General features: G+C 36.5%; 1 protein-coding gene across 2 annotated transcripts in view; it reads left to right on the top strand.

Annotated features, from left to right (window-relative positions):
- LOC145683803 (lipid scramblase CLPTM1L) overlaps nt 1-17927 on the top strand; it is a 56009-nt gene that overhangs the window by 22722 nt on the left and 15360 nt on the right. For both annotated transcript variants that reach the window (XM_081755395.1, XM_081755403.1), the window contains exons 5-9: nt 1508-1644; nt 2561-2704; nt 8055-8196; nt 11607-11795; nt 17584-17780. In XM_081755395.1, the coding sequence (XP_081611521.1) occupies nt 1508-1644; nt 2561-2704; nt 8055-8196; nt 11607-11795; nt 17584-17780 (809 nt within the window). The remainder of the gene's footprint in view (nt 1-1507; nt 1645-2560; nt 2705-8054; nt 8197-11606; nt 11796-17583; nt 17781-17927) is intronic.

Below are 17927 nucleotides of genomic sequence, written 5' to 3' on the forward strand. Positions count from 1 at the left end.
AGGTAGTAGCATTGTGATTGATTTTTAACTGCTTTTTTATCAAAGCAGCAGACTTACACACTGCTGGGAGTCTTCTTCCTTGCTTGAAGAATGTGCCGACAAGAAAATATTCTTATGCTTTCTTGTTCATCAGCAAAGGCTTCAGGATTGCAAAAAACAGGAGTTATTTAAGAGGACGGGGAGAATTATGATCTGGTCCTCAGGAGGAAGTTCTTTTGATACAGTGATACCATGAAGTAATAATTCTTTGCACCGTCTTGACAGTATAGATGGGAGTGGCTATAGAATCATATAGGAGCAAAGAAGTTTAGTACGATCGTACCAAACACTTCACTTCCTCTGATGGAGATTCATCTGAAATGTACAATCGAAGTAGTCGGTTAGCATTAGTTAGCTATCGTGCATGGCTTCAAGCACCTAGCTGTGCAGTTTTCAAGTATTGCAGAATACTAGAATCTGAATTTTGTGCCCTTTGTTGAATTAATACGCATATTCTTAGTAAATACAGCTGACCAGAACTTAGACGTTTCGTTAATAGCTCAGGAACATCAATTACAGAGCCTGAAATAGGTTGAAACATAGTAATGGGCATGGTCATGCTTTGCTGGGCCAATTGTTCTTCCATCAAGCACACTGAATACTTTCCTGAGAGTCAATTCATTATAATGTAACATGCATACGAGCCACTGCAGAGAGCTTTTAAGGTATGGCTCCAGCGTAGAGATTATTACATTTTTGTTACTCGTATTCACAGGAGTTCCATCACAAATCACCGCTCGTAAAGTCTCTGTAGATCCTGTGCGTTCAATAACACCCTTAATTTCATGAAACACACTCGAAAACACAACAAAAGCAAGCTAACGTTGTCATCTGTAAATGAATCTGGCATGAACTACTTTTAACACATTTTAGTTGTAACTGGATAGAGCTCCGATTTAACGTTGTCCGCAATCTGTACCACTATACTACTGCAGGTAGCAGTTCAAAATGCTTATACATTATATACTCCATATCTGGCTATAATTGACATAAAATCCATCTGTTCAAAGTTGGCCCCCTAGACAATACTTAAATGCACAATTCTTTTATTTCCCACTATTAGAACGCCACGGAGGACAATTTCACCATGTTTGGTTACTCCACCAAAATGTTACCCGCATTCAACCCACCTTAATATATATATAAAGAAAAAGGGGGAGGATGTTGATAGATAAAATGATATTTGAATTAATGTTGGCATGCCAAGTGTAGAGTGAAGTGCTAAGAATAGACGAAATAGAAGTAATTTTGTCGTTTGTGCTCCTCAGAACATTAGAAATAAAGGTTTTATATATTGTCCTTATATATATTTATATATATATCTGAGTGTTGTAATACTTGTGTTTGGCAGAATTAATGTGGTCTCCGTATATGAAAAAGGTTTATTGGATAATTACCGTTATTTTTTGTAGTAATTAATTTCAACATATATTAAGTATATTTATTTATTATTACTTCTTTTTTTAAGCAAAAGAAGGGAAAACGAGTAGCCCGTTCTCAAGTCCCCGTGTCACATTTTAGGAAGTCCGTCACAGTGACCATAATGACAGATAAAGTCAAGCTCCCAAGGGACAATATACCCATGGAAATCATGAGCGTGCTCAGGTAATAATAATAATAATAATATATTGTTATTTTTATCAACACACATTAACATTCTGTTTAACGTAAATCAATGCGAGAGGACGTTAAATATTACTTACCCCGTCGTTTATATTCGGAATGTAATATTCCTTAGAATACTTCTGTTTTTTATTACTCTACCCTCTGTATATTTTTCATCCCTTTATTATATTTAAATTTATTGTTTGTTCTATTATATAAATTCTTACATGGGTATTGTCTGTTGTTTTTTTTATATATAACTTTATTCAGGGTATCTACCGGTCAGGAAATTTCATTTTGGGCCAGGACTTTTATATTGGGGATGCTGTGAGTGATTTTATAGCAGATCCTATCATCAAATACCCTTAATCTTGTAAGTTGATTAGGCAATGTTGATCAAGATCCTTAAAATTATGGTTCGAATATTGTGTCTTTTTAAATTTTATTTCATTTTTTTAATTTATTTTTTTAAATTCTATTTTTGTTTGTTGTGGGTGGGTGGTGGCATTTTCCTGCTCTCCGGTTGGGATAGTGGTAGGCCTAGCTAAAGACCTGGCATACATATTGGCAGTAGGTAAAAATGGTAGTCTGTTTAATTTGGAAATTATTTTTTGTAATCAAAGTCAAATCATGGTGTAAAGTGGGAGACGAGCGTTCGAATCTCGACCAGAGCTCATGGTTCGGATCCCACATTAAGATGCAGGCCCACACTCGTATAACCTCGCTGCTGAAAGGGATGGTAAACTTCCAGTCCAACCAACCAACAAATCAACTAATTAATTGTCTTTAATTAATCCTAAGAAGATTGAATTCACGATATGTTAATTCTTGTATAAAAACTTTTTCTTTTATTATCAATTTACGTGTGTAACGCAAGTATTGCATTATTATTTTCTTTACTTTCTTTCCTTCTCAGACTATCTCCAAAGGGCGATTTTTTACCCATAGTCCAACATGATACGCTAAATGACCGAATTCGTGATTTGGTTGAAATCAAACAAGACACCAAAGAGATTGATATGACATTCAGTTATACGCCAATATCGTTTGGAAAATTAAGGTAAGAAACATGTAAAATAGTTTTATAACTTTTTTTTTTTTTTATTATTATTTAACCTGACGTAACTCCTGTGTGTATTTCTCATTATGACTACTTTCCTGTACATCTGGTAGGTAACATTACAGTGATTAATAAGACATTAGAATGTATGTGAGAACGCTATTTCCATCTTCTTTGCAGGTCTTGGTCTTGGTCTTGTCACATTTATTAAAGAGAAGCTGGTGAAAAGAGGGAAATACAATGAAATAGGGAAAGAAAAAAGAATACAAAATGTGAAAGAATGCTTTGTTATCCATGATTAAGATCATACATTTTTTTTAAAAGTGAAATGGAGGTTATTTAAAAACAGAAATAGTAGCTAATCGTATTCCATCCGTGCGCATCTTTAAGATTTTTTTTTTCAATTATATTGTATTTTTCGTACGTAATTCTTTACCTTTTCTTCTTTAAGTGACAAGACCAAGCTTTCCACACGACATCGAAAATTTGATTTGAAAGTGAATTGTGGAGGGTAAATTTTTTTTTTTTTTTTTTTTTTTTTCAAGTTCTCAAGTTGATTATATCGTTAGCACTCAGTTCCATGTACCCTGGAGACAGATATTCGTGATTAATCATCTGCTATAGTGGGATGAAATGGAAATAATTCACAATCTTTTGCTGCCAGAAGCACAAGACTGATTAGCTTTTGAAATGCATATATCGGATATGATTATTCACAAATATCTGTCCTTAGAGAGCGTGGAGGTGAGTTTTTAAAAATATAAATAAATGTTCCTTGCGTAGTTAATTTCTAGGGCCGAAGACCAATAATCCCATCGTTTACAAATCATTCAGATCATGCGTAGAAAAATATATACAGGGTGTTTCAAAACAATACCGACACGTTTGGGAGGTGATTCCTGACACCAAGATAAGACAAAAAGTATAGATCCACCTGGGTGCAGAAATCAGTCATTTCGGAGTTATAGGTTGCCGAACTTTCGGAGTTATAGGTTGCCGAAAACATGAAAAAATAAACTTTAAAGGTCAGTAGCTCCAATACCATGGGACCTACCACAGTCGGGTCAAAACTTGACTTAGAAACTAGTATGTGCCTATCCAAAAATACATGTTTCAGAAACTTGCGGTACACACGCAACAATTTTGATAAGAGTTTGGCTACGGACATGTAATTTGAAATGCTCACCAACTGCCTCTATAAAAAATGTTGCGGAAGTACCGCCCGATTCTGAGACGGATATTTGGATAGGGCACATGCTAGTTTCTAAGTGAAGTTCGACCCGACTACGATAGGTCCCATAGTTTTGGAGGTGTGGACCTTTACAGTTCATTTTTTTTTTCATGTTTTCGGCAGCCTATAACTCCGAAATAACGGATTTCTGCACCCAGGTTTGTCTGTACTGTTTGTGTTATCTTGGTGTCAAGAGACATCCCAAACGTTGTCGCTGTTTTTTGAAACACCCCATATATATATATATATATATATATATATATATATATATATATATATAAATCACTTAAATTTCGTATACCTGCAAATATTGACAGGGAAACATCATCTGACATACTCTACAATATCATTAGATTAACGGTGTTGTCAACCCAGCATTTCCCTTCCCCCCCCCCCTTTCTCCCTCAATTGGCAGTACGTCAGGTAATTATAAATTTCAAATTTACATATTAAAAAGAACTTGCAATACCACATTTATTTTTAAATAGTATGTTCTGAAAGGCTCGAGTTGGGGCGTTGTTATGTTTGGCATCCCGAATATGTTCTGTCAACCTAGTGAGTGTGTTCTACTTTGTCATGCTTATATAAGTGTCTTTGCATGTGCATGAAATTTCATAGATACTTGCGGACTCGAGCGGATTGCTGAAGGAACTTTTATAACCTGTTAATGCTGTATCAGAATTATGCTTCCTGAAATCTTAGGAAGCATAATTTTAATACAGCATTAGTGCTCCCATCGAGAATAACTTAATACAGCATTAGTGCTCCCATCGAAAATAACAATACAGCATTAGTGCTCCCATCGAAAATAATAATACAGCATTAGTGCTCCCATCGAGAACTTAATACAGCATTAGTGCTCCCATCGAGAATAACTTAATACAGCATTTAGTGCTCCCATCGAGAATAACTTAATACAGCATTAGTGCTCCCATCGAGAATAACTTAATACAGCATTAGTTCTCCCATCGAGAATAACTTAATACAGCATTAGTTCTCCCATCGAGAACTTAATACAGCACTTAGTGCTTCCATCGAGAGGAACTTAACAGGTTATAAAAGTTTCTTCACCAGTCCGCTCGAGCGCACATGTATCTATGAAATTTCATGCAGATGCCAAGACGCTTATATAGGCATGACAAAGTGTAACACACACACACACTAGCTATACAACTTCGAAAAGTGGGCCTCGCAAAACCTAAAAGTAAAATCGGTCAAGTGAAATTGATCAAAAAATCTTGAGCATTCGTAGAGAGAGACAGACATGCAAGACGTCTTTCATTCGAACGGGGAATCCAAAATTAAGTTTTGGTCTTTGGCGCTCTGTACAGAAGGTCGAATAACATCACTGACACTTTCACCATCGCCACCAACCACTGAAGAAGAAGAAGAAAGGCTTCAGATTTGTATTCTGTGGAGCAACGAGACATTTTATTCATGAGTGTAAACATTTAGTTTCTATATTCTCCATTCCTACCAGAATACTGCTGTTTATCTAAGTTTTGAAAATGCTGACAGTTATCAGCGAAAATTAGACTTTTATTGTAATGCTTTGAAAGAGTTAAATGTATTTGGCAAAACTCATTACCTCTGATTGTATTGAAGCTTTTTTTTTTCCTTCTGTAGGAACAATGTGACTTTTATTACTTTATACAATTTAACTTTATTTTGCTTATTATTCTTGTATACATACCGAGTTAAATCTATGATAATGTATCTGTAAAAATACTACACGAATGTTAGGTTTCGGCAATATCAACATCTTCATCATATCTATGTTGCTATCATGTTTGGAAGATCACTTGTCTCAAATTGAGATGCTTCCATGTGTTATGATCTTCAGCGTACCTTATCTGTTTTTATAAGGTTTGTCCAAATGAAAAGGAGATTACGGTTATATCTTTAAAAATAGTTTGTTACAGAATATGTGAAGTACAGTTAATCTGTAAATTTACACTTACAAATAATTGCCTTTGATATTTGTGCACTGATCCCAGCATGTGAGAAAGGAGTGAATGGCTTCATTGTAGAAACTTCTGGGTTGGTGATGAATCTATTGTTCACGGTGTTCAGCACTTGCTTGTCACAGGTGAACCGGTGACCATTCTATGACTTTTTCTTAAGAAGTTAAATATATGGGTATCACATGGGGAGACGTCGGGGCTGTACGGCAGATGTTTGATAAATTTCTATCGAAATGTTTTCAGCAGGTTGGAGGATCAATTCATCTGAAGGAATCCATAATGCACTCGACCGCACTAAACAATTTGCCTCAACTGAGAAAACAGCATGCGGCACCGTTCGCTACAAGTGCAAACTGGGAATCACAGAGTACCATCTATTGGCAAACATATTTTTCAAGGGGGGCGCGGTGGCTCAGTGGTAGAGCGTTCACCTCCGGTGCTAGGATCCCTGGTTCGATCCCAGCTCGCGCCGTGTGAATTTTGTGGTGGACAAACACCGTGCTCGTGGGTTTTCTCGGGGTTCTCCCGTTTCCTTCCACTTTCTTCATTCCACCATTTCATTTATTTCTCATAATCACCGTCTCCTTTAGCCTAACCGACATAAGCGTGGGACGTAAAACTTAAAGATTTCTTTTTTTTTTTTCATTTTTCATATTTTCCTACTTCTGATTAGGTACAACGCCGCTACAGTCAAAATCTCTTTTTCACGTGGTCAATCCATATACATTGACTGTTGCAGACTTTTTTCTTTTCTCTGTATCTTTTTGTGATAGCCCATGAGGGTACTTCTTCTGAGACAGTTCCTCAGCCAGTTTCTCTTTCCATTGATATCCAACATCGTTCGTTTTCCTTTTATTGTCTCTAGCGCTTCCTCATTGCTTTTCCGTTCGATCGAGCTGCTGTTCTCTTCCTTCAGTATATTAGTCTGTTTTCAGATCATCTTTTCTTCTTTCGAATGTACTAGCGTTAAGTACTCGCTTCGCTGGGTTAAAATAAAAGAAATTAGTAATATGCTCCGTTATTCAGTCAGTTTTTTACTATTACTAAAGCGTTCTTTGATATCGGTCATTTTCGATCGTTTTTATATATTCCCTCCTCCCCATCCCAAGTTGCGGGCTGAATTTGGATTTAAACGGCATCGGAAGTGTCACTGTTCATCTCAGCGACCTCGAAAACTATGGATTCAACAGTAATATTGGTCATTTTCGATCATTTTTGTATATACTGTATATATATCCCCCTTCCCTTCCCAAGTTCCGACTCTGAATTTGGATTTAAATGGCATCGAAAGTGTCACTGTTCATCTCAATGACCCCGAAAACTATGGATTCGGCAACTAATATCGGTCATTTTCGATCATTTGTAAATATCTCCCCCTGCTCCTCCCGTAAGTTGCACCGTCAAAGCGGAATGATAAAAACCATCCCATTCTCAAACCTTATCCATGTTGAAAATTTTATCGAGATCGATCGGATGGTTCAAGAGGTATAAGGCACAAACATAATTACTTTCATTTATATATATATATATAGATTAAAATTCAGTGGCATACTTCCTGTATAGTGGATATGTATTTGATGCAAGTAATTCCAAGTGAAATATGAATAAGAATTTCCATCCTTGGCGTAGCATTGTGAGATAACGGAGGTAACTGGGAATGTACTACCGGGTGTTCAGAAAGTAACTATGCAGTGCCTTGTTATGGTATGCTAAGTGATGACTGATATAATTGTCATTTAGTGATACGTTTTCCATTGTTTAACATATTTGATCACTTCTAGCAAGGGGATCACTTGCAGCATCTCTTATAACTTCCATGACATTAAAGTTTAGCTTCCAGTTAATTCCAGTTGTTTAAAGTGGTTTATGGAAAATAAAATACGGCGTTATGAACTGCATAGTTACTTTCTGAACACCCTGTAGAATTAAGATGGAGATGCGAAATTCAGTTTAGGAAGTCAGAAATAATGACGTCGGAAGTCTGTGCACTAACTGCGCGCCGCATAATTAAACGTGCTCGTGGGCGGTTTTAACACTTTGCGTGCCGAAGTATGTTCGTAACTTTACTGAAATATTTTTATATTATTGATTTAATGTATAGCATAAGAGTTTAGTCATATTACGATGCAAAACTAACTCCTCCGTCTTTTTCCAGGCTATGGTTGCATGTTGATAACTCTCTCTCGTCGATGCATTCCTTTGGTTTTACAGAGAAGGATACAGATGAAGTGAAAGGAATATTTGCTGACACCAATCTGTACTTCTTATTCGTGACTATTATTGTTGCAGCATTACATGTAAGTACAGTTTTTGTCCACTCCTACACACTGTAAATCAAGACACTGGTTTTCCTAACGGAGAAAAAACGAAACTACTTTAATTCGCTGCGCTATTCTAGAAAATCTTGATGAATTTTAGTAACTAATAATTTGCTTCGTTCTGCTGTGTCTGTCTTGGTTGCTTAATAATAATAATAATAATAACTGTTGCAACTGTCCTTCGGCATCCGCCTTGAGGCACTCATAGTTGTGGGGTGAAGTATTCTCAGCAGATCTCCTCCCCTCGCCGTTAATGCTGGCTTGCAGACTGGAATTTGCTAATTCTTCCTTTCAAGTGGCTTCTCAATTATCCTCACTACGCTGGCTCCCCTGCCGTTAATGTTGTCTTCCAGACTGGAATTTACTACTTCTTCCTTTCAAGTAGCTTCTTATTTGTCCACACAACGTTACGTGGACGCCAAAATGCTGAACGCCATCCGATGACTACGAACGGTTATTCATTGACCCGACCTTGCACTCCATTAACTGCACTAATCTCACGAGAAACGGTATTCGAGTGCAGCTAGGGCGTTGGTTGGTGTTTTTTTTATTTTTAAATTGCGTCCGAAGGGAATCATAATACACGCTGTACATAAATTTGGACATCACCCCGAAAGCTACGTGTATCACGAGTCGGCTGATAGGCCATGGTCCCTGAAGGACAGTTGCTCCAGGAGGTTTGTTAATTAATTAATTAATTACAGAATTAATTAATTAATTAGTGTGTTTGTATTGTAGGAGTCGGTTGTGTTATCATTAACATAAATGAGAAAATGTGAAATCTCACAGTGTATTTTAAAAGACGAGATTGTCAATTTGAAGATCTGCAAATATAACTCTGTAGAGGACAACAACTTCCTTATTTCAGTATGCATATACGGGTATATATATCTTCTTTGTAAATTTTTATACAAAGAAGAGATGTTTATATTATTGAATAAAACACTCACAGACAAGTTTATTGGTACAGTGTTGCCAGATAAGTGGCAACTTTTAGTGTCAGTGTTATTTATTTATTTATGTTATTATTATTTAATGATAATACTACTGTTCTTGAAGGAGTGAGCCGCAATAATGGAATGTATTGAACTAACTAACAAACTAAACTAACTAGCTCTATGGAACCCGGAGGTTCAATGCCGCGTTCACAAGAGCTCTCCACTGACTTCTATCCTTAGCTAACTGCATCCAGTTTCTACTTTGTATTCCAATCTCTGCGAAATCCATCTTAATATTGTCCTCCTATCTGCGCCTAGGTCTTCCTAATGGCCGTTTTCCGATTGGTCTTCCAGTCAAGACTTTGAAAGCGTTTCTACTTTCTTACATTCTAGCTACATGACCCGCCCATCTAAGCCTCCTAGACTTGACGACCCTAATAATGTTGGGTAAACCGTATAAATTATGTAGTTCCTCGTTATGAAGTTTCCGCCATTCCCCATTTCCGTTCCTCTTGGGTCCGAATATTCGTCTCAGGATCTTGTTCTCAAATACTTTCAGTCTGTGTTCTTCCTTTAGAGTAAGCGACCATGTTTCGCAACCATACAGAACAACAGGCAAGATTATTGTTTTGTATATTTTAAGCTTCAGATTCCTCGACAGAATTCGCGACAACAAGAGATTTTGAACCGAATAGTAACACGAATTCCCTACTTTTAGTCGACATTTCTTCGTGAATATGATTTTCGTCTGTTAATACTGATCCTAGATATTTGAAACTATCCACTTTATCAAAAGTATTATTTAATATTTTAACGCATCCATAATTTGCTGTATTACGGTCCCGACGCACTTCCATGTATTTAGTTTTTTCTGCATTTACTTCTAAACCCATGTCCCTGCAAGCGTTTAATAAGATCTCTGCATTTCTTTCTATTGTTCTATCATCCCCTACAGCAATTTTTATTAAGAAAGAAAGAGCTCGGAACATTGAACTTGATATTCGTTGGTTTGTCTATAGCAAGCGTTCATCAATAGTTTTCTGTAACGTTTTTGGATTCGGAGAGCTCTCTTATTCTCCTCTTTTGATAATTTGAAAGTTAAAAACAGTTTCCTCTTCTTTCCATGAGATGTACTTATCTCTGTTTGTGTAATAGATGTTTGCCTTTGTTATTGAAAACAATTTATCTTTACACCGTGTGATGCTTTTGATGCTCCCGCCAGAAGAAAATAATAACTAATTAACTAACTGTATGGCCTATGGAACCCGAAGGTTCAATGCCGCGTTCACAAAAGCTCTCCATGGACTTCCATCCTTAGCCAACTGGATCCAGTTTCTACTTTGTACTCCTAATTTCTGTGAGATCCATCTTAATATTCTTCCATTTGCGCCTAGGTCTTCCTAATTGACGTTTTCCGATTGGATTTGCAGTCAAAACTCTGAAAGCGTTACTACCTTCTTCCATTCTGGCTGCATGACCTACCCACCGAAACCTTCTAGATTTGATGACCCGAACAGTGTTAGGTATACGGTATAAATTATGCAGCTCTTCGTTATGAGGTGTCCGTCACTTCCCATTCCCGTTCTTCCTCTTGGGTCCGAATATTCGTCTCTTGATTTTATTCTCAAATATTTTCAGTTTGTGTTCTTTCCTCAGAGTAAGCGACTATGTTTCACAACTATACAGCACAAAAGGGATGATTATCGTTTGGATATTTTAAGCTTCAAATTCCTCGACAGAATTCATGACGACAAAAGTTTTTGAGTGAATAATCACACGAATTCCCTGCTTTCAGTCTGCATTTAATTTCTTCATGGGTATGGTTTTGGGTTGTTAATATTGATCGTAGACATTTGAAAGTATCCACTTTGTCGAAAGTAGTATTTAATATTTTGACTCATCGAAATTTGGAGTATTACGATCCCGGTGACTTTCCATGCATTTAGTTTTTTTTTCTTTCTTTGTTTCTGCATTTGCTTCTACACCCGAAAGAAAATAATACTGTCAGAAAGCATTGGTTCATATAAATTAGAAAGTTATATTAACCAATAGCTTTTGACATAGTTTCCTGCTCGGCAAGGTGGTGTTTCAAGCGCGGGAACAGCAAAAAAGTCGTATTTTATGGAGAGATTTGTTTTTCAATAATAAGGAGAAACATTCGTTTACAAGCAAAATCAGGTGCACCTCACTGAAACAAGAGTTCTCCACTTTTAAATTAACCAGCCGAAGAAGATAAGTTGGGTCACTGATTATAATAAGAAATTGTTTTATATATATATATATATATAACAAAGAGATCAGTCAGAAATTCTTTTAATTATCATAATGTGTACTGGTGTTAACTAACATATAAGAATGATATCAGTTGAAATTAGTGGCTTTCTTGTTCCTCTTTATTCTGTCAAAGAAGTGAATCATCTATTCTATATAATATTTTCTATTTCGTTTCAGATGTTATTTGATTTTCTGGCCTTTAAGAATGACATAGTATTTTGGAAGCGACGAAAAAATTTAGTTGGGTTGTCATCTCGTACTGTCCTATGGCGTGCCTTTAGCCAGTTTGTAATCTTCTTGTTCCTTGTAGATGAAGAGACGTCCTTACTTGTTTTAGTGCCGAGTGGAATTGGAACACTCATAGAGGTAAGTTTGAGAGGTGTTTTCTACTTTAAGAAATTCACTGTTCCAGAACCATCTTCATGTTTGTATTCTACGAAATAATTAAAAATGAATTCGCCGTCTCCACTGGTCTAATGGCTAGTGTGTGTGCCTTTGGTGCACATGGTCCTGGGTTCGATTTCCGGTGGGAAAGCACGAAAAATTTAATTTCATGATCATTCATTTTCATTAATCATCCGTCTCCTTTAACCTACAGGGCGTAACAATGGGACATTAAATTAGCATTTCATTTCAATTAATTGAGTTTTACGTCCTGCAGTTGTGTTGTGTATGGGATAAAGAAGACGGTGATGAAAAAAGAATGAAATTGTGGAATGAAGAAAGTGGGAAGGAAACGGGAGAACCTCGAGAAAATCCACGCATACGGGGTTTATCCACCACAAAACCCACTTACAAGGAGAAAGCAGACTTTGGTAAATGAATTTCGGGACCATCTTTCGCGAGGTAGTAGTGCACATTTAAAGAGTTAATATTACAAACTGGGAGAGCGCAATAGCCCAAAATAGCGTCTTAAAGTTTCCGAATCGCCTTATACATGATACCACGCGCAAAGTTACCAAGTCACGGCGTGACAGAGTAAGAGGTATCTACGGCTCACGTGTAAGGGGTCCCGGGTTCGATTTCCCTCGAGTTACTTTTTTTTTTTTTGCTTTAACCAATAAAGTAGCAATTTGTAACTACAAGTAAAATATTAATTCACCATACGTTTATAATGCATAAAACAATAGAAATGTTCAAATCAGTTGTAAAATCTTTCAGTGTTCCTTGTTAACGAGCAACAGCATGTAACCTACTCCGTAAATATTTTGGTACCACGAGTTATATTGTTGTTACCACAGACGCTGTGTAAAAAATGTTCTTGACGCTTCATGTCTACATCTGTGGACAGTGTGCGAATTACAAGGTTGATGAGGGGGGGGGGGGAAACCCTTTTGTAATAATAGATGTAATCTATAACCAAATCTGAATTATGGGTCAGCACCACCGACCTCGGTAGTACCGTGCTTTATTCCTTTACCGGGAACTTCTTTTTTTGCCATCGACATTGTCTTTGATTGCATTGAATTAGTCCTAAGTCCTTAAGTTCCTTGGCTCTGGTTACATTGAATTAGCCCTATTTCTTGGCTCTGATTACATTAAATCCGTAAGAAGTCCGTAAGTTTCTTGGCTCAAATTGCATTGAATTAGCCCAAAATCCTTAAGTTCCTAGCTCTGGTTACATTGAATTAGCTATAAGTCCTTAAGTCGCTTGGTTCTGATTACATTGTATCAGCCCTAAGTCCTCAAGTTGCTTGACTCTGGTTACATTGAATTAGCCCTAAGTTCCTTGTCTCTGATTAGATTGAATTATCCCTGAGTCCTTGAGTTCCTTGGCTCTTATTACATTGAATTAGCTCTAAATACTTAAGTACCTTGATTCTGATTACCTTGAATCTGGTTGAATCTTCTCTATTTTCGTGAAAATGTAAAAGTTACTATGAATTAACTCTCGGATGAGTAATTAATAACATCATGAAGAAAATTACTTTACTGAGCGTTATAACGGAAATTCCGGAACATTCTACAGCCATTGTTCCAAGTGTGTGAAGAAAACAGTAAACACGTTTTAGAATGAACTGTAGCAAAGTTCCATGAGGAAATATAAGAACTTGATACAATCTACGATAAATATATCGAAAAAATAGCGTAAAGTTTGTACGTATAAAATAATAACTTTTAAAAAAATAAATATTTGATACTGGATTTTAACAACAAATTAGATTGTGCTTTCTGGGTACTTCTAACTCCAGTGACCAGATAACACTCACTCGCCACTGAACCACCATAAGGAAATAGAACTTCATTAGTGTGCTGTATTCGTCGCCAATTAAGACGAATCCCATTTTCTATATTCAATTTGAGAAATATTTCCACTGCGTATTATTAAGTTTTTTTTTAAAAAAAAATCAAGGACTACATGATGAAGTATCATCAAATTTAGTGAGAATGTAAAGGGGTCGGAAGTTAAGAATCGAGTTCCTTTTATGGAGCCAATATTCATCCCGGAAATGGTTTAAAAAAAAAACGGTTTTAAAGTTGATAGCTGTAGATCAAAAATGGTAATAGATAGAGAGAAGCGTTCCTTTGCAATCAATTAAGCGTCCCAAGAATATATTATACTCCATATTTTTAACTCTCTGCTAAAACCGGAAGTGGTAGAAATCAACTTCAACTTCTGGTGTCAATGTTGATTTATATAGAGCTAAAACGTTAACAGATAGCAAGAAGTGGTTTATTGGTTTATAGCATTGTAAGGATAGGTACCATCTTCTCCCTTAACTCTCTATTGAAGCCGGAAGTGACAGAAATCAACTACTTCCGGTTTTAATGTTGGTCGTTGTAGAGTGCAAATGGTAACAAGTAGCAACATCTCAAGAATATATTCCATCTCTAATCTCTCTACTAAAACTGGAAGTGGTATAAATGTACTATCACTTCCGGTTTCAATGATAATTTAAAAAATCACGCCATAAAAACCGAACTCTTTTACTTGGTGTATACATACACGTGACACTGCTAGTTTTATGTATATTACAAAGTAATAGTTTAGCTAGATACATGCAGTGGTGTTATTCTAACTTTTTAACAACCGGTTCTACAGCATATAAATATATTTACGGGCCGCGTAGGCTCAGTGGTCGAGCGTTCACCTCTGGTGCATGGGGTCCCTAGTATAAACCCTGCTCCCGCTAAGTGAACTTTGTGGTGGACAAACACCGTGTGTGTGGGTTTCCTCGGGGTTCTTCCGTTTCGTCCCACTTTCTTCATTCCACCATTTCATTCATTGCTCATCATCTTCGTCTCCTTTAGCCTAATCGGCATAACCGTGGGCCGTAAAACTCATTATATATATATATATATATATATATATATATATATATATATATATATATATATATATATATATATATATACAGGGTCTGATCCAGGATTTTCTGAGGGGGTTGCACCAACAACTACCAATCACACAAACTGTTCAGAGTGATATGTGACAATATTCTTTGTTCCTGACAACACTAGTATAAAGAGCGGGGGAGGGGGAGTATCTTAAAGAGGGTCGGAAGTGATATGCAGGAAAAAAAGTTCTCTCTTTCTGGCTTATGTTTTCTCTACTTGACAAATGTTATATTGTTTTGTTTGATAAATCTTTTTCCTTTAACCTTCAGAAAATCGACTTAAACTATTGTCTTGTCTTTGCAAAGCTCTGCTTCCTTTTAAGCCCCAAACGGAAATATGACGGCAGAAAGTTACGAAAAGTGTTGCTATTTTTACTGGTAGCTTCTCATTTTAGATAGTCTATATTTACAACGAAGGGGGGTGCACGTTCACTGGTGCACCCCCTCTAAATCCGGCCCTATATATATATATATAGAGAGAGAGAGAGAGAGGAGAGAGGAGATAGTAAATGGATAGATCTAACTCTTAGGAAACAATTCATACAAGGTAGACAAAAGCAAACTTTTTACTGGGTACCTTAAGTGACAAGTAGAGATAGGGTGACCATAATTTTAACAGCTAAAAATGGGGCAACTAAAAAAAAAAATGTAGACCACTGTCTGTATATACCTAGGTATATATTCTGAAAACAGGCACATTCATATATATATAATATCTGCAAACATATTTAGTGGAAACGAAATTTTTCACTAAATTCGAAGTGTAAACGAACATAACACTAAAATCATAAATCATATTCGTACGCAAGATTTCCAGATAGGAATAAAACTATATAGGCGTAATAAACTACCAAAATTTGTAAAACAGATACCAAATTTGTAGTTTAAAATTCAGTTTAAATTATTGTAACATGATTACCTATTTTGTAGTTTAATCAGACTTTTTTTTTTTTATTAGACAAAAATTAAAATTTACTTTTTGTGTCGAGCAAACAACGTATATTACGTACAAATGGCAGTTATTGAAACGTTTTGTATTGTATGACGAAGATATGAACTCAAGAGTTTCTAAGACGGATAATTAATTGAGTACGTAAATTACTCCAATCGTACTTGCTTGAAGTTCCTATTGCATTCAGTAATCAGGTTTACTATCTTAAGAGGTTCAGTGTTGCCATCTCGTCAGGGTGCTCATTGTGTGTGGTTGAAGGGGAGATGAGTCAATTAATTCCGTGTGTACTAAGCATAAATTATTTATCAGAGTGTAGGGATAGCCATAGCTAAGGATCACTAATTTTAAAATATCTGGATGTTGCCATTCGTCCACACGTCTGGAAACAAGAGCTCCTTCGTGGCTAAACGGCTAGCGTAGACGCCTTTGGCGTGGGAGACCAGGGTTCGATTCCCGGCGGGAGCTCATGTGGTTCGGATTCCACGTTAATCAGTAGGTCCACGTCTCATATAGCCTTGCTGCTGAAAGGAACGTTAAATTCAAAATCAACTCAACTCAACGTTTGGAAACAAATACACGATTCCTGTTTCCGCACTTAAATTGCACAACAGACTGCTAGGGGCATACACGATAAAAATAAATAAATAAATAAATAAAAGCCCTTCTGTATACAACGAACATCTTGCGTTTTACGGACTTTTTCAGTGTTGCCAAAATCCAACCAATACTCTCGCCCACCAGATGCCAAGCTACCTGTATCTCTCACCATGCTCGTAAGGTCTGGGTTTGTTATTTACTTCTTTCACTTGCATAAAACGGAACAAATACTACTTTTTTCCACCTAGTGACAGGACGGCCGGACACGCCCCGAAAACGGGACTGTCCCGGTCAAAACAGGACGTATGGTCACCCTAAGTAGAGACCTACACAGCACCCTAATACAGGGTGGTGTGGCGAAATAAGATAGCACTGCGAATACCTTGGAAACGAATTGTCCAAGATAGATGGTTGTCAAAAAGTATGAGAAAGACCTTAATCCAGCAATGTATTGACAATTGTTGATAATGGTATTATGCGTTTCACATATAAATATCCCTCACCACTATACTCATGTGAACCTTGTCCTCATTCTTAATACCATTGAGCATGTGAGATTAAGAAATACAAACTTATACCTTATTCTAAGAGATCATATGTTTAACCCAATAGCTGTAAGAAATTCTGAAAACAAAGATAATTAAACTAAAATTTATGGTTGCTGGGTATAACTGGGTAAAGTTTACAGTTATGTCTGGGTATAACAAATAGTTCCGCAGACTCGAAACATTTCAACAACCGGTTCTAGAAAACCGGTGCTAACCGGCTGAATAGCACCACTGAATACATGTATAGTTAACTAAATGTAGAATCCCACGTTCATCTGGAAATATCTAAAGCGCGTGTACGTCCAGGAAAAAAGCATACATAGTATGAAATTGTAAATAAAGCGATTGTGCCTAAACTACATTTACTAAGTTATTGAGCTGTACTTAACTAGAATGCCATTGCACACCGTAGAAGCCTTCAAAGAACAAAGAATCGGGAATACTTATTGACACTGAAATCATGGATATCTCTGTAACTGCATATAAAACACACACAAATTTTGGACTTAATCTCAAAGTTTAAGAAATGTGTCTTAGACATTGACAAACACGGTCATTCTGAACGTTTGGTCTTAATTCTCCCCATTCCTGTTTTTTACTTACCCGTCCGAGATTGTTTACAAGATCGAACATGTTTGTAAATTTTTCTTTTGTTCATTAGTATAGTAGTATCATGAAAAGTTAGCTTTTAAAATATTTTCTTTTTCGATCTCTTTCAGTGTTGGAAAGTGAAGAAAGTGCTTCGTATCCAGATAAATTTCAAAGGGAGGAAATTCATAGAATATGGCACTGCGACGAAGGATGAAGCGAGGACAGAAGAATTTGATGCTGAGTCCATGAAATATCTAACGTACATCCTGTATCCGCTGTGTATTGGTGGAGCCATATACTCGTTACTGTACTTGCCACATCGAAGGTATTTTATTTGCTCTTTATGCAGGAACATCGTATTTACTCAAATAGAAACGCGTTTTTATCCTTAAAATTGTAGAGGTAAAATTTTAGAGTGGTTATACTTGGTTAATACGTTTTTAGACAAGTGGTAGAAATACCAGTAGATGAT

This window comes from Thermobia domestica, chromosome 1 (genome assembly GCF_964235325.1).
Source record: "Thermobia domestica chromosome 1, izTheDome1.hap1.1, whole genome shotgun sequence".
Lineage (NCBI taxonomy): Eukaryota > Metazoa > Arthropoda > Insecta > Zygentoma > Lepismatidae > Thermobia > Thermobia domestica.